This window comes from Panthera uncia, chromosome C2 (assembly GCF_023721935.1).
Source record: "Panthera uncia isolate 11264 chromosome C2, Puncia_PCG_1.0, whole genome shotgun sequence".
In the NCBI taxonomy this organism is placed as follows: Eukaryota; Metazoa; Chordata; class Mammalia; order Carnivora; family Felidae; genus Panthera; species Panthera uncia.
Genome location: NC_064810.1, coordinates 149585184 through 149607033, shown reverse-complemented (window position 1 = coordinate 149607033; position 21850 = coordinate 149585184). Strand labels below are relative to the sequence as shown.

At 41.7% G+C, this 21850-nt stretch overlaps 1 protein-coding gene across 1 annotated transcript in view; it reads left to right on the top strand.

The window, feature by feature from the left end:
• Positions 1–21850, top strand: part of DLEC1 (DLEC1 cilia and flagella associated protein) — a 91842-nt gene that overhangs the window by 21057 nt on the left and 48935 nt on the right. The window contains exons 3-6 of the mRNA XM_049629231.1: positions 3889–3999; positions 5547–5737; positions 5971–6191; positions 7254–7332. Coding sequence (XP_049485188.1) covers positions 3889–3999; positions 5547–5737; positions 5971–6191; positions 7254–7332 — 602 coding nt within the window. The remainder of the gene's footprint in view (positions 1–3888; positions 4000–5546; positions 5738–5970; positions 6192–7253; positions 7333–21850) is intronic.

Below are 21850 nucleotides of genomic sequence, written 5' to 3'. Positions count from 1 at the left end.
CGAGCCCCGTGTCGCGCTCTGTGCTGACAGCTCAGAGCCTGGAGCCTGCTTCAGATTCTGTGTCTCCCTCTCTCTCTGACCCTCCCCCATTCATGCTCTGTCTCTCTCTGTCTCAAAAATAAATAAACATTTAAAAAAATTTTTAGGTCTAAAATGGGTCTCTTGTAAACAGCATATAGATGCATCTTGTTTTCTTATCCCCTCTGTTACCCTATGTCTTTTGATTAGAGCATTTAGTCCATTGACATTTAGAGTGAATACTGAAAGATATGAATTTATTGCCATTATGTTGCCTGTAGAGTTGGAATTTCTGGTTGTGTTCTCTGGTCCTTTCTAGTCTTTGTTGGTTTTGGTCTTTTTGTTTTTGTTTTTTTCCACCTTTTCTCCCCTCAGAGAGTCCCCCCCTAAAGTTTCTCACAGGGCTGATTTAGTGGTCATGAACTCCTTTAGTTTTTGTCTGGGAAACTTTTTATCTATCCTTCTATTTTGAATGATAGCCTTGCTGGATAAAGAATTCTTGGCTGCATATTTTTCCAATTTTCCACATTGAATATATCCTGCCACTCCTTTCTGGCCTGCCATGTTTCTGTGCGTAGGTCTGCTGCAAACCTGATCTGTCTTTCCTTGTAGACTAAGGACTTTTTTTCCCTTACTGCTTTCATGATTCTTTCCTTGTCTGTGTATTTAATGAATTTGACTATGATGCCTTGTTGATGGTTGGTTTTTGTTGAATCTAATTGGATGTCTCTGTGCTTCCTAGATTTTGATGTCTGTGTCATTCCCCAGGTTAGGAAAGTTTTCCACTGTGATTTGCTCACATAAAACTTCTACCCGTTTTTCTCTCTCTTCATCTTCTGGGACCCCTATGATTCAGATTTTATTCCTTTTTAATGAGTCACTGAGTTCTCTAATTCTTATATCATGCTCTTTTGCCTCAGTTTCCCTCTTTTTTTCTGCTTCATTATTCTCCAAAAGTTTATACTCTATATCGCTGATTCACTGCTCTGCTTCGTCAATCCTTGCTGTCATGGCAGCCATTTGAGATTGCGTCTCAGTTATAACATTTTTGAATTTCCTCCTGACTAGATTTTACTTCTTTTATCTCCACAGAAAGGGATTCTATGCTTTTTTCAGCCCCAGCTAGTATTCTTATTATCATGATTCTAAATTCTGGTTCAGACATCTTGCTTGTATCTCTGTTGATTAAGCTGTCATATCTTCCTGTTCTTACTTTTGGAGTGAATTCCTTCATTTCATTATTTTGAGGGAGAAAAAGAATTAATAAAATAAAATAAATAAACAAATTAAGAAATTAAAAGCAACACAAAAAATTAAATGAAGGATGCTAGACCCTAGGTGTATTTTGGTCTGGTTGTTGAAAGACTCTTGATAGAATAGACAAAAAAGGGAAAGAAAAGAAGAGGAAAAAAAGGAAAAAAGAAATCGTTTGAAAATTTAAAAAAATGAATACAATTAAGGGTGCCTGGGTGGCTCAGTCGGTTGAGCATCCGACTTCAGCTCAGGTCATGATCTCACAGTTCATGGGTTCGAGCCCTGTGTTGGGCTCTGTGCTGACAGCTTGGAGCCTGGAACCTGCTTTGGACTCTGTATCTCCCTCTCTCTGCCCCCCTCCCCCCTCCCCCCCGCTCATGCTCTGTCTCTCTCTCCCAAAAATAAATAAAAACATTTTTAAAAATGAATACAATAAACTAGAATAAAATGAAATGATGAAAGTAAAAATAGAATTAGGAAAATTTACAAAGAAGTAAAAAATATAGTAGAGAAAAATTAAGAAAAATATTTTTTATGAAAATGGTAAATAAAAATAATTTTTTTCCTCTTTCTGTATTGAAGAATAAGAAAAGGAAAAAATTTGAAATGCTGGGCCAGCAAACAGAATGAAATATGATTGAAATTACTTCCAGTTTCCCCTAGAAATCAAACTATGAAGCACTTTCTAGGCCATAAACTAGCAGGCAGAGAGATTTGTGGTGATCCTCTAGAGCACAGTTGGCCCAGTTGGGTGGGGCTTGGTGTAGTAGTTCCATTCTCCATAGATGGTGCTGCTTAGTTTACTGGGGTAGATCGTTGTTTCACGTATATGTGTGTACGCGCATGCACAGGAGGGGTCAAATGGCATCACCCACCTACCCAGTCTCTAGTATCAGAACTCTGTTACCCTCCCCAGCTGGCCATCAAGCACTCCTCCATTGTCTCAGGCTTCTGTCCATTCCCCACTTCTACACTGTCCGCGACCAAGCCATCATCCTGCTAGGTGGCACCTCCCTCCTGAGTTTTATCTCACATGGGGCTGAGATAAAACTCACTTCTGAGGGTCCTGCAGTTTTGACCCTCTCAGACCTTCTGGGGATGAGTCTCCGTGAGCTAGCCCACCCCCCAGAATGTTCGTTCACATGACCACACTGCTGCAGATGCCCAGAGACTGTGGCTGGGTACTAGCCTGCCCCAGAGAAAGTTCACAGGATCGTGTAGCAGCAGTGTTTCGGGGATTATGGGAAATGACAACACACATCTGGCACTAGGCTTCACCCTTAACATCCTTGTTCCAACACCAACAAACATGGCTATTCTCCAGGGTCCACTGGAAGCTTTGCCTGTGGGGAGGCCACACAGCCTCTACCAAATGTCCTCTCAGCAGGGGAACCGCCTCTGCCTGTGTTGCCCAAAGACCCCTCGAACCCTGCTGTCTGCTCCTGGGAATTTGCCCTTCCCATCAGAGCTCTGCCAGGTATCAAGCTGCAGAGTCACAGACTCTGTGCTCCCCTGTTTATAGAGTCTTAATGGTATTTAAACACTCTCCTCTCTCCCTTTCGTGTTCAGTCCCTTATAGGTGTTGCCACTCTTTCTCTTTCTCTCCAGCTATTTTCAGGAGGAGTGCTTTTCCTGTACTCTCCCACCCCCCCATCTCTGTCCTCTCCTCACAAGCAAAAACAGCTCCCTGCCCTCCACAGCTTCTCTCTCCCCGAGTTCCCCTCTCCATGCCACATACCTGCTGAGTTCTGTGGTTCATGTTGTGCAGATTGTTGTGTGAATCTTCAGATCAGTTTTCTAGGTGTGTAAGATGGTTTGGTGTTGATCTAGCTGCATTTCAGGGATGAGAGAGGCAAAACAACAATAACAACAACAACAACAACAACAACAACACAACAACAACAACCATGGATATTAATGCTTGACTTCCCACTTCATTAAATGAGATTTTACTCTTTTGTCTGTCAGTAGACCTGTTGGGGGTTGGCTGATCTAGCCACTCTTGGCTGGCTAGACCAGCTTTAAGCTGTGGGCCCAGCTGAACTTGGCTCTTTGCTACAAGTTGGGCTCAAATCTGCTTAACGTGGATTCATGCTGGAGTCCAAGGTAAAGGGGCAGGAGCTCTTCTCAGGGGCAGGGAAGCTCTTCTCATGATGGCAAAGGCTCAAGAGAATAGGCTCAGCTGTGCAAACCCCTACCGACATTGGCCAAAGTACATCGCACAGCCAAAGTCAAGGGTGAAGAAGTGTACTCTGTCTCTACTTGTAGGGACTGCAAAGTCATATGGCAAAGGGTGTGGATATAGAGAAGGGTGAGGGGTTGGGGCCATTTATTTGATCTACCATACTTTTCTTAATTATATTTTGTTAACAGACCTCTCCGTGAGTCACACAGTACGTTAGCTCAAATGATACCACAACACAGCCTTGTCTGATGGTTGCCTTCTTTTAAGTGGCTGGTAATCATTTGACGATTAGTTTCTTTAATCTCAAGATTGCACAGGGTTCTGAGAAAGAATTTTGTGAGCTGGTTTAGGTTTGGAGGACGAAAAACTTGGGGTTCAGGTTCTTTAATGTAATGCTTGAAACACCTTTGTCCTTATTCCCTTCTATGTAGTGAAGTCTATCTTCAGATGGTGTGTGGACAGTGTGTTGCTACAGAAGCATCATTTGATCTGCCCGGATGATTACTACAGTGACACCGTACCATTTTGCTCTGCACCTAAAGGTAATGCTTCTGTATTCTGTTTGAGCCTTTGGTATCATTCCAGGGGTGTTCTGTAGCAGGACTGCACGGGCCACCTTGGCCGCCATTTCCCCACGGATTTTTTTCCCTTTCGTTTAATTTGATAATGACTCTTGGGAGGGTCAGTTCTAAGCATTCCACTTCCTCTCTAACTCCCTAACACCTGCAAGACCAAAGTCTCAACTCCTCAGGGTGGAATATGCATTCTTCTTAGCTGCTCAACACCGAGAGATATGAAAATGTTTACAAAAGTAGCTGGGGGCACCTGGGTGGCTCAGTTGGTTAAACATCTGACTCTTGATTTCGGCTCAGGTCATAGTCTCGTGGTTCGTGAGTTCGAACCCTGCGTCAGACTGTGCACTGACAGCATGGAGCCTGCTTGGGATTCTCTCTCTCCCCACCCCCCCGCCTCTGCCTTTCCCCTGCTCACACTCACTCCCCCTCTCTCAAAAAAGAAAAGAAAAGTGGTTGAATGAACCAAGAGAGGGAGGGTCTGAAAACCTAGATAAGTAAGGGGGCAAATTCCTGACGGAGTCACAACATGGACCGTGGGGTTTTTCCATACCCCATGTAGGAAAATAACAACTTTTTTTTTCCTTTAATGAGTCTGGTGGGAAGACTGAGTAGGGAGCCAGAGAACGATGTGTATGTGATGTTGAGGTTGCCTGTAATGTGGGAGGCAAGATCTTTTGAGAGTGAGTGGGGTGGGAGCTTGGTTGTGGGTTTAAGCAGGGAGGTGGACTTTTGGGAGAGTCAGTGTATGGACAGGGGGAAGTTGCCCTGTGGATTCCGTGGCCACATATCAGGATGGCCCAGTGGTGCCAGGCTTGGAAGCTGAGCTCGCCAGCCACCCAGTCTGAGGCTTTGGAGCCAAGAAGGTATTTGGGGGTGGGAAGGTTGTGATCCAGAGAATCAAGGGTGCTGATGAGAACAGAGTTCCATTGACGACCTGAGCTGCACAGAGAACGCAGACCAGAGAGAGGTAGCAGAATTAAGTGTCACGCGATACCAAGCCACTTAATATTGTGAAGGTAGTTGGAAATTCGGTGTTCCGCAGATGAATAAGGATAGAGTTAACATGTGTTGAGGATTTACCAGGTATTGTACTGCTGCCAGTTTCATTGCATTCTTGCTAGCAATGAGCGTTCTCCTTTAACCTTTTGGGGATGAACTTATACGTATACAAAACTAATACAAACTTTGATTTCTCCTGTGAACTGTTTGCAAAGCAAGTTCACACACAGGGTACGTGTACATGCGTTAGAGGCGGACAGGCAGGCAGCGACCTACTCCTGTTCTTTGACCATGTTTGACAATCAAACAAGTACTGTAACACTCTCTTCCTAAGTCTCGAGTACGTAGAATAAGTCCCAGGGATAATTTATATGCTGAAGAGCAATTATATGTAGTATAGTAAGTGTGAAAGTTGAGGAAGAAGTCTCAAAGTGGCTTTGGTGGTTTTATTTAGGCATCTTAGAAATGTCCACTTCATCTGTGGGAGCTTTCAGTTTGGTCCTTTGGTGCCGCAGGCGTCTCTGTCCCTGGATGTTCAAAACTCACATTCAGTTGTGAGAAGCGTTCTGTCCCAAAGAAGCACCTGACCAAGAAGCTTGAAGATCCCTGCAGGAAGATGCTCACTAAGTCTGACGAGGAGCTGGACTACACTGTGGACAGCCCGACATGGGACTCATCTTTAGAGGCCAAGCGCAAGACTGTCCAGGTTGGTGTGGAAGCCTGGGCGCGGTGGGGCGTGGGGGCAGCGGGCACAGGGAGGTTGTGGGGGTTGGGGAAGGAGTTCCAGGTGACCCATGATGTTGCGGATCCACAGCGAAATAGGGGGGAGGATTTGCCCTGATCACCCGTGGGTCGTGCGGCTGGCCAAATGCCAGCACACGCAGTCCCCCTGCCTGTCATTGACTCTCTATTTTGTGCGTGTGTGTGTGTGTTTCAAAGAAAACAGGTCCACCCACGAATAAGAACTGGATGAACCACTTACCTGTGCCCCAGAGAGAACTGGAGCGACTTCTGCTCGCCAGAATGGACAGTCGAATCCGCTTCCTCAAAAACCCCCGGTTTTTCCCTCCTAACACTCCACGTGGAGGCACGTCTCTCCTCTTTCCTCCGAAGAAGCCAGTGCTGACAGGAGACTTCCAGAGTGGAGAGCCGGTGGAGAGGTGGGTCTTTCCCTGACTTGTATGATCAGAAAGTCAGACCCGTTGGAGGACCCAGAAGGTCCTGGGTCTGGCCTGGGTTATGGAGGATCCTAGACTTTTGGGGGACAGGGTGTCAGTATCAGAGCAGAGCAGGGCTTCCGGGCTCCCCACAGGCCTGGCCTTCGGACATCCCCCAGAGGCCTGGAGTGTGCTTTTCTGACCTGCCAGGGGTTTGAGGAATCGGGTTAGTGTTGGTCCTCTGCTCACATCTGGGCAGTCTTGGTCAGATGGGAGGAATCTCCGTAGCCTCATGTTCTTCTGTTGCACTCCTATGTCTTGGAATAGAAACTCAAGAATAAAAATACGTAAAATTTGATTAATGACAAATAACAAACATACGTTGTGATTTTCTTTCAGTGAGTGCCTTTGGCTTATTTCATTAATTGTCCTCGTGAAGGGAGTGAATTGCTTTATGAGTTCTTAGTTTTAATGGACTTAAAACTATTTAACATTTATAAGTCAACTATCTTTTTATTAAGAAAAATTAGAAAATTAATATTTTCAAAGAAAACCAGCACCCATATTAAAAACCCAGTTTAGGATGTTGCTATGTAAGCTTCCAGAGCTGAAGCCTTCTATGCATATTGAAAATGAAACACACAGCTGTACGTATCTTCACAAAGATTCTATCGTGGGGTAAAATTATTTTGTAACCTGTTTCAACAACAGGAACAAAATCCAGTAAATGACATCTTGTGAATATCTCTGATGGTTTGGGTATATTTATTTAAAAAATAATTTTTTTTAACGTTTATTTGTTTTTGAGAGACAGAGAGGCAGAGCACGGGCAGGGGAGGGGCAGAGAGAGAGGGAGACAGAATCTGAAGCAGGCTCCAGCTCTGATCTGTCAGCACAGAGCCCGATGTGGGGCTTGAACCCAAGAACCGTGAGATCATGACCTGAGCCAAAGTCGGGTGCTCTACCGACTGAGGCACCCAGGCGCCCCGGTTTGGGTGTATTTATTTTACATGAAGCACATGGATGAAATTAACAGCTTTTCTCCCCTCTTTTGCCCTCCCACAGTTGTGCTGATACTCCAGTGTTTCTTGCTAAACCATCAATCGGATTTTTCACAGATTATGAAGTTGGGCCAGTTTATGAGGTAAAAATCTTATTTCTTGGGGCACCTGGGTGGCTCAGCACGTTAAGCTTCTGACTCTTGATCTCAGCTCATGTCTTGATCTCAGGGTTGTGAGTTCAAAGCCCTGTGTTGGGTTCCATGCTGGCCATAGAGCCTACTTAAAACAACAATCATATTTCCTTACAGCTCCTCCTTCATCAGCTTCCTTATTTTTTTAAAGTGGTTCATGGAATTTTAAAACCATATACAAAATTAGGGAGAAGACTATGGTAAGCTTTTCCTTATTTCTTGAGGTACGCCTGTATCGCTGTATGTTTCCCTCTTAGAACCACTTTCACTGCATCCCAAAGATTTTGGACCATTGTGTTTTCATTTTCATTTGTCTCAGTCTATTTCTTTTATTTCCTCCTTGATTTCTTCATCGTCCCATTGGTTGTTTACTAGCATGTTATTTAGCCTCCACGTGTTTGCGTTTTTTCTAGCTTTTTTCCTATAATTGATTTCTAGTTCCGTACTGTCATGGTTGGAAAAGATGCTTAATATGACTTTACTCTTCTCAAATTTATTGAGAGTTGTTTTGTGGCTTAACATGGGCTCTATCCTGGAGTATGTTCCCTGTGCATTTGAAAAGAATGTGTATTCTGGGGCTCCTGGGTGACTCAGTAAGTTAAGCATCTGACTTTGACTCAGGTCATGATCTCACAGCTTGTGAGTTCGAGCCCTGCGTGGGGCTCTGTGCTGACAGCTCAGAGCCTGGAGTCTGCTTCGGATTCTGTGTCCCCCCCTCTCTCTCTGCCGCTCCCCTGCTTGTGTTCTCTCTCTCAAAATAAATAAACATTTTTAAAAAGTCCTCTACTGTTATCATATTACTGTCAATTTCTCCCTTTATTTCTGTTAATATTTGCTTTGTATATTTAGATGCCCCAATATTGGGTATATAGATATTTACAATAGTTATATCCTCTTATTATATTGATCCCTTTATCGTTATGTAATGCCCTTCTTTGTCTCTTGTTACAGTCTTTGTTTTAAGGTCTGTTTTTCCTGATATAAGTATTGCTACCCTGGCTTTTTTTTTTTTTTTCTTGCTTCCATTTGCACAGAATATATTTTTCCCTTCCTTAACTTTCAGTGTGTATGTGTCTTCAGATCTGAAGTGAGTCTCTTGTAGGCAGCATAGAGAGGGGTGTTATTTTTTTTTTTTATCTATTTGTCACCCTGTGTCTTTTGATTGGAGCATTTAGACCATTTACATTTAAAGTAATTATTGATAAGTCTGAATTTACTGTCATTTTGTTAATTGTTTTCTGGTTATTTTGTAGCTCTTTTCTGTTATTTTCTTCTCTTGCTATCTTTCCTTGTGATTGTTTTCTTTCATGTTATGCTTGGCTTTCTTTCTCTTCATTTTTTGTGTATCATAAAAGATTTTTGATTTGTGGTTAACCTGAGGTTCATGTATAACATCCTAAGTATATAGCAGTCTATATTAAGTGATGGTCGCTTAAGTTTGAATACATTGTAAAAGAACTTCATTTTTACTCTCCCCTCCACATTTTATATATGTTACCATATTTAACATCTTTTTATTTTGTGAGTCCTTAGCTAATTTTTTAGATATAATTGATTTTACTTCTTTTGTCTTTTCAACTTCATACAAGCTTTATAAGTGATGACTCCACTACCTGTACTGTTTGCTTACTCTTACTCCTAAATTTTTTTCCTCTCGTAATTTTATTTCTAATTATGACTTTTTCTCCGCTTAAAGAAGTCCCTTTCATATTCCTTCTGAGGACTATTTGGTGGTGATGAACTCCTTTCACTTTTGTTTTTCTGGGAAGCTTTTTCTCTCTCCTTCAATTCTGAATGATAGCCTTGCTGGGTAGGATAGTCTTTGTTGTACGTTTTTAACTTTCAACATTTTGAATGTGTCATGCCACTCTCTTCTGGCCTGAAAAGTTTCTGCTGAAAAATCAGCTGATAGGCTTATGGGGTTTCCTTTGTAGTGACCGGTTGCTTCTCTCTTGTTGCTTTTAAAATTCAGTCTTTATTTTTAATCTTAGACATTTTAGTCATTACATGCCATGGCGTGGACCTCCTCGGGTTCGTCTTGTTTGGAACTCTCTGTGCTTCCTGAACCTGGATGTCTCTTTCTTTCCCCAGTCTGGGATATTTTCAGCTATTATATCTTCAAGTAAATTTTCTGCCCCCTTTTCTCTTCTCTTTCTGGGACCCCTGTAATGTGAATATTTGTTCACTAGATGTTGTCTGAGGGATCCCTTAACCTGCTCTCCTGTATCTTTTTTTTTTCCTTTTTGCTGTTCAGCGTGGTTGCTCTCCATTACCCTGTCTTCCAGATTGCTAATCATTCCTCTGTATCTGCCAATCTGCTGTTGGTTCTCCCCAGTGCATTTTTCACTTCGGTTATTGTATTCTTCAATTCTGGTTTCTTTTTATATTTTCTTTCTCTGGGTTGAAGTTTTCACTGAGTTTCTCCACCCTCCTCTCCAGCCTGGTGAGCATCTTTATGGCCATTACTTTGAGCTTTTTATCAGATACATTGTTTATCGCGGTTTCATTTAGTTCTTTTTCTGAGGCTTTGTCTTTTTCTTTCTTTGGCACGTATTCCCGTCTCATTTTGCTTGACTTTCTGTGTTTGTGTGACTTAGGTGGAACAGCTGCTTCTAAACTTGAAGGGATAATCTTGTGTATGGTTGTCCTCTGTGTAGACGGCGTGCGCCTGGCGACTGTCGAGTGCAGGAAGGCTGGCAATGCTGTCTTCATATTTGGCCCTCCATTGTGTTCACGTTCGTCAGGTGACCGCTCTTGGGGCTACGTGTTCCAAGCCCCCTGGAGATTAATATATACACGTTAGAAATGCCCACCAAGGCTGGGATGGAGGGAAGCTTGCTTCTGTTAGAGATCTGTTAGAGATAACATAGTCTTTTTCCTTCCTTCCCCCCACCTCTGCTTTCCTTTAATTTTAAAGACAGAGAGAGCAAGTGGAGGAGGGAGGGAGGGAGGGAGGGAGGGAGGGAGGGAGGGGGAGAGAGAGAGAGAGAGAGAGAGAGAGAGAGAGAGAGAGAGAGAGAGAGAGAGAATCTTCAGCGGGCTCTATGCTCAGTGCAGAGCCCGACGTGGGGCTCAATCCCACCACCCTCAGGATTTTGACCTGAGCCAAAATCAAGAGTCGGGTGCTCAACCCACCGAGCCACCAGTCCTGATGCGCAGGTGGCACCACGAGATCTAATTAAAGGCCAGCTACCAATTAGGTGTATGCAGACCCTTTGAAGTGCACGTGAACCCTTTGATCTCACTACAGTGCCCTTTTGCACACCCCTTCGCTTTATAAAATCTGTGGACTAAGGTGCAGACGTTGTGGAAAGTAGCCACGTAGCAGCTGCCTGAATCATTGGCCCCTGGATTCCCCCTGTCAGTAAGTTACCCTGGATAAAACTCTATAAATTGCGCGGGTTCACCTGCTTTGTTTTCTGGTCACAAAGCGCCTTCTCAGTCTGGAAGATATGTTACTGTCCCTTCCCCACCTTCTCACAGGCTGGCTGGTCAGAGCTGTGGCTGTCATGGGCAGGGGGTTCCGGGGTACTCCATGCTGGAACTGTCCTGCGGAGATGGCCGGAGCTGAAGTCGGGGCCGTCTGGGGTGGTCCTGGAACTCTCTGTGCAGAGGGCACCCTGGCAGGACGGCTAAAGGTGAAGTGGGTACAGCTGAGATGTCCCAGGGCGTCTGCACAGGAGTGCCCTCGGGGGCATCTGGAGCTGAAGCAGGCACGGACCGGGAGACCCTGGGTGGCCCAGGAAGGGGCACCCCTGCGAGGCGGCTGGAGCTGAGGCGTGGCATGGGCTCGAGTTTCCTAGGATACTCTGCACAGGAACACCCTGGTGGGGCGGCTGGAGCTGAGGTGGGCATGGGCCAGGGGGTGCCAGGGTGCTTTGTGCCGGGGGTGACCCGGCAACTCTGTCACAGTGGTGGTGGCAGCCTGGGGTGTTCCGGGGTGCTTTGCATTTGTGATGGCTGGAGTCGCAGTGAGCGCTGACCAGGGGTGTCTCAATATGCAGTGCGTTGGGGCCGCGGTGGTGGGATAGCTGGGGCTCATATGTGCTAGGGGAGGTGGCAGGCCAGCTCTGGTGCCCAGACCCTGCTCTTGGCTGTGTAATTCGGCTGGAAGAGGAGTGCTAACCGCAGGGCTCGCCCGCCGGAGAGTTTCAGCGGCTCCCTCTGTCCGGCAGAGTCCTAAGGCTGGATCCTTTATATTCTAGTTGCCCTGTTCAACTACTGCTTTTTTTTTTTAACTGCGCCTTCAATGTCCTCCCTCCCTGCTGCAGTTTGCGGCATTGGGGGTAGGGGTTCCCGCTGTGACTGTTCCCCATCTCTCTTGCCGTTCTCTGTGTGGTCTCTCTGTGTCCTGTCGCGGAGCAGCTGTTCAGTTGGCCCTTCTTCAGGAGGAATTTCACTGTAAATAGGTGGAGGGTTAGAGCGTCTGTGGAAGAGGTGAGTTCTGGGTCTTCCCACGTTGTGGTCTTGGACCAGAAGCCCCTCAGCCTACGTTTTAAAAACACCCTTTATTTATTTAAAAAGGCCCAGGATTCGTAAATCCTGGGTTTGGCTGATTGTATCATTGTGGTGACACGAAACACGTTCCTTTGTTCCTATTTCTATAAACTTATAGTTCGATGTAGACATTTGATTAGATTCACGTTCAGTTTTTTTTCTTTTCTTGGCAAGAATAATACTTTGGTGGTGCTATGTATTTCTTATTATATCCCATCAGGAGGCATGTATCTGCTTTTCCTATTACCAGGAAAGAATGGTTTTGGGTGCTGTGAGCCTGAACCGTCATTTATGAAGTTTTTATCAACCTTTCTTGTAGTGTCTTTAGAAGCCTTAGATGATTATTACCTAGATCCATTTTTTTTTTTAAACAAAATTAAGGGTTATAACATGGTCATTTCTAATTCTGTTACTCCTTCTGCATTTATTGGCTGTGATTCTCTATTTAAAAAGAAACTTTCTGGGGCGCCTGGGTGGCTCAGTCGGTTGAGCGTCCAACTTCAGCTTAGGTCATGATCTCACGGTCCGTGAGTTCGAGCCCCGCGTCGGGCTCTGTGCTGACAGCTCAGAGCCCGGAGCCTGCTTCAGATTCTGTGTCTCCCCCTCTCTCTGCCCCTCCCCTGCTCATGCTCTGCCTCTCTTTGTCTCAAAAATAAATAAAAACATTAAAAAAAATTAAAAAAAAATAAAATAAAAAGAAACTTTCTTTCACTTCATGCTCCTTTCCCCCCTTCCTTATGCTCTCCTTACCCAACAAGTAACTATTTTCATTAGTTTGGGTTCTTCCATTGTTTCTTTTTGGAATCATAAGCAAATATATGGATGTATTTGAACCCCCTCTCCTTCTTACTGTCCTCTGCACCTTGCTTGTTTCACTTAACAGCATATACAATGATCCGTCTGAGGGTAGTTATAGGGACTCTCCTGATTCCTTTTCCCTAGCCTCCTTCATTTTCATTCTAGCCTCCACCATTCTAGGGAATCAGACTGAGACCAAGCTTAGTAGCCACCAACTCTGTTCACCAGATGCAAAGACTGCCAGGCCTAATCATGACAAGTTCTTTCACACACATGTGTATTGTACTTTACAGTTTAAAGAGCAGTCCATTATTCTTTATGAGCTCTCAAGCACCCAGGGCAAAAGCGGACAAACATGTCAGTCTTATGTGTTAAATGTGTTAAAGCAATGTTTTTTTTAATTCCTTAAATGTAACAGTGATGTATTCTCTTTTGGACCTCTGTGTCTGGTCATCAGATTTCAAGGACAGTTGCAGAAGTTGGCAAAGACTCCAAGAAAGGGGGTAAAAATAATTTCAGTTGGGGGGGTGGAATAGGGCAGAGAAAGAGCTGCTCAGGGCCGTGTGACAGACCCTTATATGCAGGACTGGAAGGTGCCATCTGTGGAAGCCTGTAGATGAGGTGGTCACAGACTGCCATGGACCAGTCCTCCCTTCTGCCTTTGCCTGGTCCTCTAGGGCTCATCCCTTTCCTATTGCTGAGTTGTCACTTCTCTGGAAAGTTACCCTGACCTTTCCCAACTGGATTAAATGTCCTGATTGCAGGCCCTTTTCCCACCATTTGCTCTTTGGTGGCACAATTTTATATTTATCTTTCCCACTAGACTGTCAGCCCAACAAGGGCAGGAATTATTTCTAGGCTTGCGTTATTTTATTTTCAGTGCTCAGCAGATAGTAGTTCCTCAGTAAATATGTGTGGACTAAATTACATAAATACTCAAATATGGGTCTACCTCTTGGCCTTGCCTACCCCTGATAAATCAAGAACAAATGAAAGGTGTCATATTTAGTTAAAAAAAAAAAAAAAAAAAAGCCAAGTGTGTGTGTGTGCAGGGGAGAGAGAAAATAACTTATAAGGGGTTTTGATAAGTTAGTGAATAACAGCCCACAAGTGGATTAGTAAGGTATTTATTCCTTTAGAACATTGCAGGGTGCCTGGGTGGCTTAGTTGGTTAAGCATCCGACCCTTGATTTCGGCTCAGGTCATGTTCTCATGAGTTCGAGCCCTGCGTCAGGCTCTGTGCTGACAGTGCGGAGCCTGCTTGGGATTCTCTGTCTCCCCTTCTCTCTGCCCATCCCCCACTCATGCTGCCTCTCTCTCTCTCTCTCTCCCTCTTTCTCACAATTAATGGATTTAAAAAAGAAGGTTGCTAAGGATGAAAAAATGTTTAAATATATGGGGATGTATATGTATAATAATGTTAAAAGTTCAAGTACAACATAATATGACTGTGTAAAATTGAGTACATGTGGCTGGAAGAAGCCACCCATGGTACACAAAGAATCATACATAATTAGTACATTTCAGAGAAGAATTTATGGTTATAAGTTTTTCACAAACTTTATATTGATGAAACATCTTAAATTTTAAAAATATATGGATGAGAATTAGGTTTTCCACTGTTGCAGAAAGAAGTTGCAAATAAGGAAAGGGACTGCTGGAATCAGCTCTTGGGTGCTGGGTTGTAGTCAGAGATACAAATAATGGATTTGTGGTTTTGAAATGTGTTTACGTATTACATATACAGGTGGACACATACAAGAATAAATATAGATGTGTGTGAATGCATAAGTTAGTACACTTGCATGTATTTCCTAGTTGCAGCTACCGAGAGGAACAGAAATAGTGGCATCCTAGCAGCACTTAGCACACCTAGTGTCCACATCTTGGTTTCTAAGTACCATTCTCCAATAAAAGACACTAGGGCGCCTTGGTAAATTAGTTAATTCCAGGGCTGAGACAGGGGAAATATGTGAACCTAGAACATCTTGTGGTGCCATAAAGTGTAAGGAAGTGATGAGAGAAAGAAAAAGAGGGGCAGGAAGAGGGGGCATGTCAAAAGGATACAGAGCTCTCAATGGCAAAAGTTGAAACGTTTCAAACAACAAAATAAATGATAATGGTATTCAGATTGTAACCCAAAGAATAAAATAAAGTCCATGAATTCATACTGAATAAGTAAACATCTGAATAAACAAATGGAGGAGAAGGGATGACTCTTTGTTACGGAAGGATTCTAAGTTAGTTTGAAACATTTTTGTAATTTTAAAGTAATCTCCATACCCAGTGTGAGACTTAAACTCACAGCCCCGAGATCAAGAGTCGCAGGCTCCACCAACTGAGCCAGCCAAGTGGCTCAGAATAATTCTAATTAATACGTAGAAAGAATGAAAGAAATAAAAAAGTTACCATTAAATATCACACTGATAAAATCTGCAGGCAGGATATACCAATAGATGATAAAATTGGGGGTAAAAGTTTTAGCAGAAACAGATGATTGCATAGTCTCTCCCCAAATACCTTGTAATTACAAAGGAAAAATAGTAACTGTGCCATGGCAAATCATGGCAGATAGGACTTTGACCAAATGATTAATTTTAACATCACTGCTAATACATATCATATACCTCCAATATGACATACTGAGAAGGGCACATCACTTGTATGATATTCTTGTAAATAATGCATAACCTCAATGTAATCATGAGTAAACATCAGACCAACCCAACTGAAGACCATTCTAGAAGGACATTGCGCAGAATAACTGACCAGTGCTCTCTAAAATGCTTAAGGTCATGGACAACAAGGAAGGACTAAGGAACTGTCAAAGATCTTAGGAGATTAAAAAGACATGGGAACCTAATGGAATTTCAGGTTTTGGATTTGATCCAGCAATGGAAAAAGAAAGTTAGTGGACAAATTGGAAAAGTTTACATAGATTCTTACTTTCGTTAATATATTGTAGCAAGCTTAATTTCTTAGATTTGATCATAGTTCTCTTGTTATGAAAACGTTAACATAAGGAGAAGCTGAGTGAAGACCATATGGGAATTCTCTGGATTATTTTTTACAACTCTTATAAGTCTAGTATCAAAACCAAGCGTTAGAAACATACAAGTATTAGGCAGATTTCCAGTTATGGCCGTATTATAACTAGATAACCTGAAGAATAGGAATCTACAAGAAATGAAAATTCTAGAACTGAAATTACTCAATGGAAGGGCTTACCAGCAAATTAGACACAGATGAAGATAATACTTACAGGGAGGTCAGTAGAAATGATCCAAACTAAAACACAAAGGGAAAAGAGAAGAAAAAATACAGAAAGTGGCATTTAAAAATATGGGACCTAGTAAGCAGGTCTATTGTGTAATTGAAATCCCAGAAAGGGAGGAGAGAGAGCATGGGGGCAGCAGCAGGGTTGAAAAACTTAGTGGATGACAGTGACCAAAAAGTAATGAAGACATCAAGCCATAGAGTAAAACACTAACAACCCTAAGCAGAGTAAAATAAAAGAAAATCATACCCAGGCATATTATAGTAAAATTCTGTTCTAAACCAAAGAAAAGGTGGCGGAAACCCAAACTTAAAGCACCTGGAAAAAAAAAGACCCACCACCTTCTAATGGAAATGTTTGAAGCTAGCAAATACTTGGAAGCTTCAAAGTGATGAAAGATAGTAACTTTCAATCTAGAATTCTAAACCCAGTGAAAATATTCTTCAAAAATTTCAACAATAAGTTGGGATGCCTGGGTGGCTCAGTCCGTTAAGCATTCAGCTGTTGGTATGGGCTCAAGTCATGATCTCGCGGTCGTGAGATCAAGCCCTGTGTCAGGCTCTATGCTGAGCATTGAGCCTGCTTGGGATTCTCTCTGCAACCCCCCACTCATGCCCTCTCCTCCCTCCCTCCCTCTCTCTCTCTTAAAAATAAATAAATAAACTTTAAAAAAAATGAAGATAAAATGAAATTCTCAGATGAAAACTGGTAATTCACTATCAGATAATGATAATTCCATCACCAGAAGATCTACACCAAAGGAATTTTTAATCAGAAGAAAATGACACTCATATGGAAGCAGAGAAATGCAAGAAGGAATGAAAAGCAACAACAATTACATGATATGTAAATGGACCAGGTACCCCAATTAAAAGAGAAGGACCTTCAGACTGTGAATAAGAACAAAAACCAACTAAATGCTGCTTATATGAGATAACCTTAAAAGTAAGGGTACAAAAAGATTGACAATATAAGGATGGATAAAGATATATTTTATGCACAAGAAAGGTGGTGTGGATTTACTAATATCAGAGAAGGCGAGAAGCATTAATAGAAAGAAAGGAAAAAAGGACATTTCATAGTGAACATTTAAAAGTCCATCCAAGAGATACTATTTAAAATCTGTACACACGAATGGTTTAGCCTCAAAATACTAAGCAAAATTTTATAAGACTAAAAGAAAAACAGATACAATAACAAACATGTAGGAAACTTTAACATTTTTTCTCTCAAAAACTTAAAAAGCAGCTAGACCCAAACAGTAAAGATATAGAAGAATCGAGCAATTAACAAACTGTGTCTAATTGAGTTATATATAACACTACAGCCAGCACTTGCAAAATGTATTTTCTTTTAAAAGTGCACATTAAACATCAAAATTGTCCATGTGCTGAATCATAAAGCAATTATCAAAAAATTTCAAAGGACTGGGGTGATTGAGCGGCTCCGTCGGTTAAGCATCCAAGTCTCGATTTTGGTTCAGGTGGCGTCTTGTGGTCTGTGAGGTCAAGTCCCATGTTGGGCTCCACGCAAAGCACCGAGCCTGCTTGGGATTGTTTCTCTCTCCCTCTCTCCCTGCCCCTCCCCCACTTGAGCATGCACCCTCCATAAATAAACAAAAATACATCTTTAATTTTTTTTTCAAAAGACTAAACGCATATAGAGTTTGAACCTAGTGGGCTTAATATAGAAACCAACAACAAAAATATAACTAGCAACTACCCAAATATTTGGAAATTCAGCAGTTCATTACTAAACTCATGAACCAAAGAAATCATAATGGAAATGAGAAAATACAAAATAATGATCATTTAAAAAAGTAATTGAAGTATAATTGATACACAGGGCTATATTAGTTTTAGGTGTATAGCATAGTGAGTCAACAATTTTGCATGTTACTCAGTGCTCATCATGATAAGTCACCACCATCTGTCACCATACAATGTTATCACAATATCAGTATTACTGATTATATTCCCTATGCTATAGTTTTCATCTCCATGCCTTATTTACTCTATATGGATGATAATCTTTTATTATCTTTTTTTTTAGAGAGGGTGCAAGCAGGGGAGATGGGCAGAGGGAGAGAGAGAGGGAGCGAGCCTTAAGAAGGCTCCACGCTGAGTCCCAATTTGGGGCTCAGTTCCATGACTCTGGGATCATGATCTGAGCTGAAATCAAGAGCTGGACACTCAACCAACTTAGCCACCAGGTGCCCCGTGAATGAATATTTAAAAAAAAATTTTTTTAATATTGTTATTTTTGATGGGGGGGAGGTAGGGGCAGAGAGAGACACACACACAGAATCCGAGGCTCCAGACTCTGAGGTGTCAACACAGAGCCTGTTGCTGGACTCAAACTCATGAATCTCAAGGTCATGACCTGAGCCAAAGTTGGACACTCAACTGACTGAGCACCCCGGCACCCCATGAATGATCATTTTAAAATGGTACATCAAAGCTTGTAGGATGCAGCTAAAGCCAAGCTTAGAAGAAAATGTACCAACTTATATTTACATGTTAGAAGATAAATAGTCTGAAAATCTACTACGTGGGTGTCTCCCCAAAATTATAATAGCAAATTAAACCCAAAGAAATGGGAAGGAAATAATAAAAACAAGAACAAATTTAAATTGTGTGTTTTTTTTTTTTCAGAGAGAGAGACAGAGACAGAGACAGCACAAGCAGGGAAGGGGTAAAGAGAGAGAAAGACAGAGAATCCCAAGCAGGCTCTGCACTGCCAGCACAGAGCCCAATGTGGGGCTTGAATTCACAAAACCATGAGATCATGACTTCGCTGAAGCCAAGAGTCCAGTACTTAACCTCCTGGTCCACCTACCTAAACAAGAACAAATTTAAGTGAAATAGAAAGCAAATAAGCAGTAGGATCAACAAAGCCAAAAGTTAGTTCTTTGAAACAATTTTTTTAAATTTTATTTAAGTCCAAGTTAGTTAACACGTAGCATATAATGGTTTCAGGAGTAGAATTTAGTGATTCATCACTTACATATAACACCCAGTGCTCATCCCAACTAGTGCTCTCCTTAATGCCCATCCCCAACCCAACACCCCTCCAGCAATCCTCCATTTGTTTTCTCTATTTAAGAGTCTCTTAGGATTTGCCTCCCTCTCTGTTCTTATTTTTCCTTCCCTTCCCCTATGTTCATCTGTTTTGTTTCTTAAATTCCACATATGAGTGAAGTCGTATATTTTTCTTTCTCTGACTGACTTATTTTGCTTAGCATAATACATTCTGGTTCCATCCACTTTGTTGCCAATGGCAAGATTTCATTCTTTTTGATCACCGAGTAATATTCCATTGTATATATGTAGCAACCACATCTTGTTTATCCATTCATCAGTTGATGGACACTTGGGCTCTTTCCATAGTTCTTTGAAAAGATTAATAAAATTAATAAATTCCCAGCAGAGCTGATCAAAAAGAAAAGAAAGTACAAAGTCACCAATATCAAGGAAAAGAAGATATTATAGATCCTACAGACGTTAGAAAAATAAGAGGTTTATGAACAACTTTATATCTAGACATTTGAAAATGTAGATGAAATAGAGACATTTGCAGGAAAATACAATATACAAAACAGATCAAGAGAAAATAAGCCACCCGAAAAATCTTATGACACTGAATCTGTAATTTAAAACCTCACAATTTCTAACAAGCTTTAAAATTGTGGTGGTCCCACAACTCTATGAAAATACTAAACACCACTGTATTATACCCTTTCATTTGGTGAGTTGTGGCATGGAGATTATATCTCAGTAAAGTTGTCTAAAACAACAACAAACCTACGAATAAAAGTTCAGGCCCTGATGGCTTCACCTGTGAATTCTCTCTAACCTATGAGGAAGAAATGCAACAACCTTTTATAAACAATACAGAGAATAGAAAAAAAGGGAAGACAGCCTAACTTGTGTTATGAGAAAAGCATAATCTTGGATACCAAAATCTGAAAAGGATTATCATAAGAAAGGCTAAACTTTGTCATGAACAGAACTGCAGAGTTTCCCAAGAAAACATTAGCAAACGGAATTCAGCTTTATATGAAAATGATAAGCATTACAGGGGTCCTGGGTGGCTCAGTTGGTTAGGCATCTGACTCTTGGTTTCAGCTCAGGTCATGATCTCACAGTTAGTGAGTTCAAGCCCTGCATCGGGCTCTGCGCTGGCAGTGCAGGGCCTGCTTGGGATTCTCTCTCTGCCTCTCTCTCTGCCCCTCCCCTGCTTGGGTGCACAGGCATGGGTGCATGCGCGCTCTCTCAAAATAAATAAACTTAAAAAAAAAAAAACATTATAACCAGCGTGGTTTGATCTAGCAGTGCAAAGTTAGTTTAACATCTGAAAAGCAATAAGTAGAATTCCCCATTTAACAGTAAGGGAGAGAACTCACATAGTTATCTTTCAATAGACACAGACAAAATTTAATATCTAGTCATAATTTAAAAAACTCTAAGCAAACTAAAAATCAAATAAAACTTTCATAATTTGACAAAAGGTATTTACAAAAATAAAACTGTTATTGTTCACAGATGACATGATTGTGTACCTAGAAAATCCAAATCCACAGATAACCTATTGTATTTAATCAGTGAATTTATTAAAAGTCTCTAGATATAAAGTCAATGTATAAAACTAATTTTATTCCTATGTACCAGAGCAAGCTATTATAAAGTGAATTTAAAATATGATAGTTTGTAGTACATTTAAATAAATAAAATTTAAATAAATATGTACAAGACTTTGACAGAAAACTAAACAATATAATTGAGAGAAATTAAAGGAGACCCAAATAGATGAATAGATATATAGCCAGTAGTATGTTGGAGCCAGGTCATAGTAGCTCAGAAGAGTGTACCGTGCACATCTCTCCCCAACTCCATGTTCAGTGATGGTATCTTGAATTCGACCACAGAGGAAGTATTTACACCATGAAAGCCAGCAAATACTATCAAATCATGGCTCTCCACCATCTCCAAGAACCTGTCATTAAACATTTACCAGCACAATACTGAATATACTATATTCATGGATTGGAAGACTCATTAGTAGACAGACGTTTTCAAAGGATAATTCAGAGGAATTTGTTATCTGCATGCCCATTTGAGGAATAGTAGCCGGTATGCTGTGGTCAGTGAACAAAGGCAAAAACAAATTTGTAACTGAGAGGAGAGGGAAAAAAACTTGCAGTCTGGGAACAGTGAATCTTCCAGTGTTTGCTGTTAGTATCTCTGTCTTAGGCCAGGTCTGCACCATTGCCCTCAACTCTTCCAAAACTTCTCAACTCCTCCCATTTTGGTCAAAAGTTCCTAAAGGACAGGAGTTAACCAGAAGGGTTTTAGTCTCTGATGCAGAATCATTTTGGGATGTCAGTTTGATATTGGCAGAATAGCAACATTTAAACACCTGAATATCCCACAGTGGAGGAGAGTCAAATACATCAGTGCAATTATAAATATTATAAGAAGCACTTGGAACCTATTTTGTACCCAGTGTTTTGGTCAGCATAGGTCTGATCAAGAGAATACACCTTAAAGGTCTGTTTGGTCAGTTTTATTGAAGTAGTTGGGTTTTCCCCACTTGACCAATTGATGATTTTATCTTTTTCAAAACGTGTATCCTAGTAGTACCATAAAATGTAGCTATTGCATAGAGTTCATTTCCTTGGCCAGTATTCAAGGGCGCATCTATTTAGAATCATTCTGGATAACGAAGTTGTGTTAGCCTAGAATGAGTTTGTTTAAAGTTTATGTAATTATACTAGGTTTGTCCAGTGGGAGCCTTACAAATGGTCTTCTGTGGTCTTTCGCTTTCTTTTTTAGCACTTCCTTACATTCTGGCATTACAAGATGCTCCAGGCTCATCTTAAACTCACTTGTCCCAGTT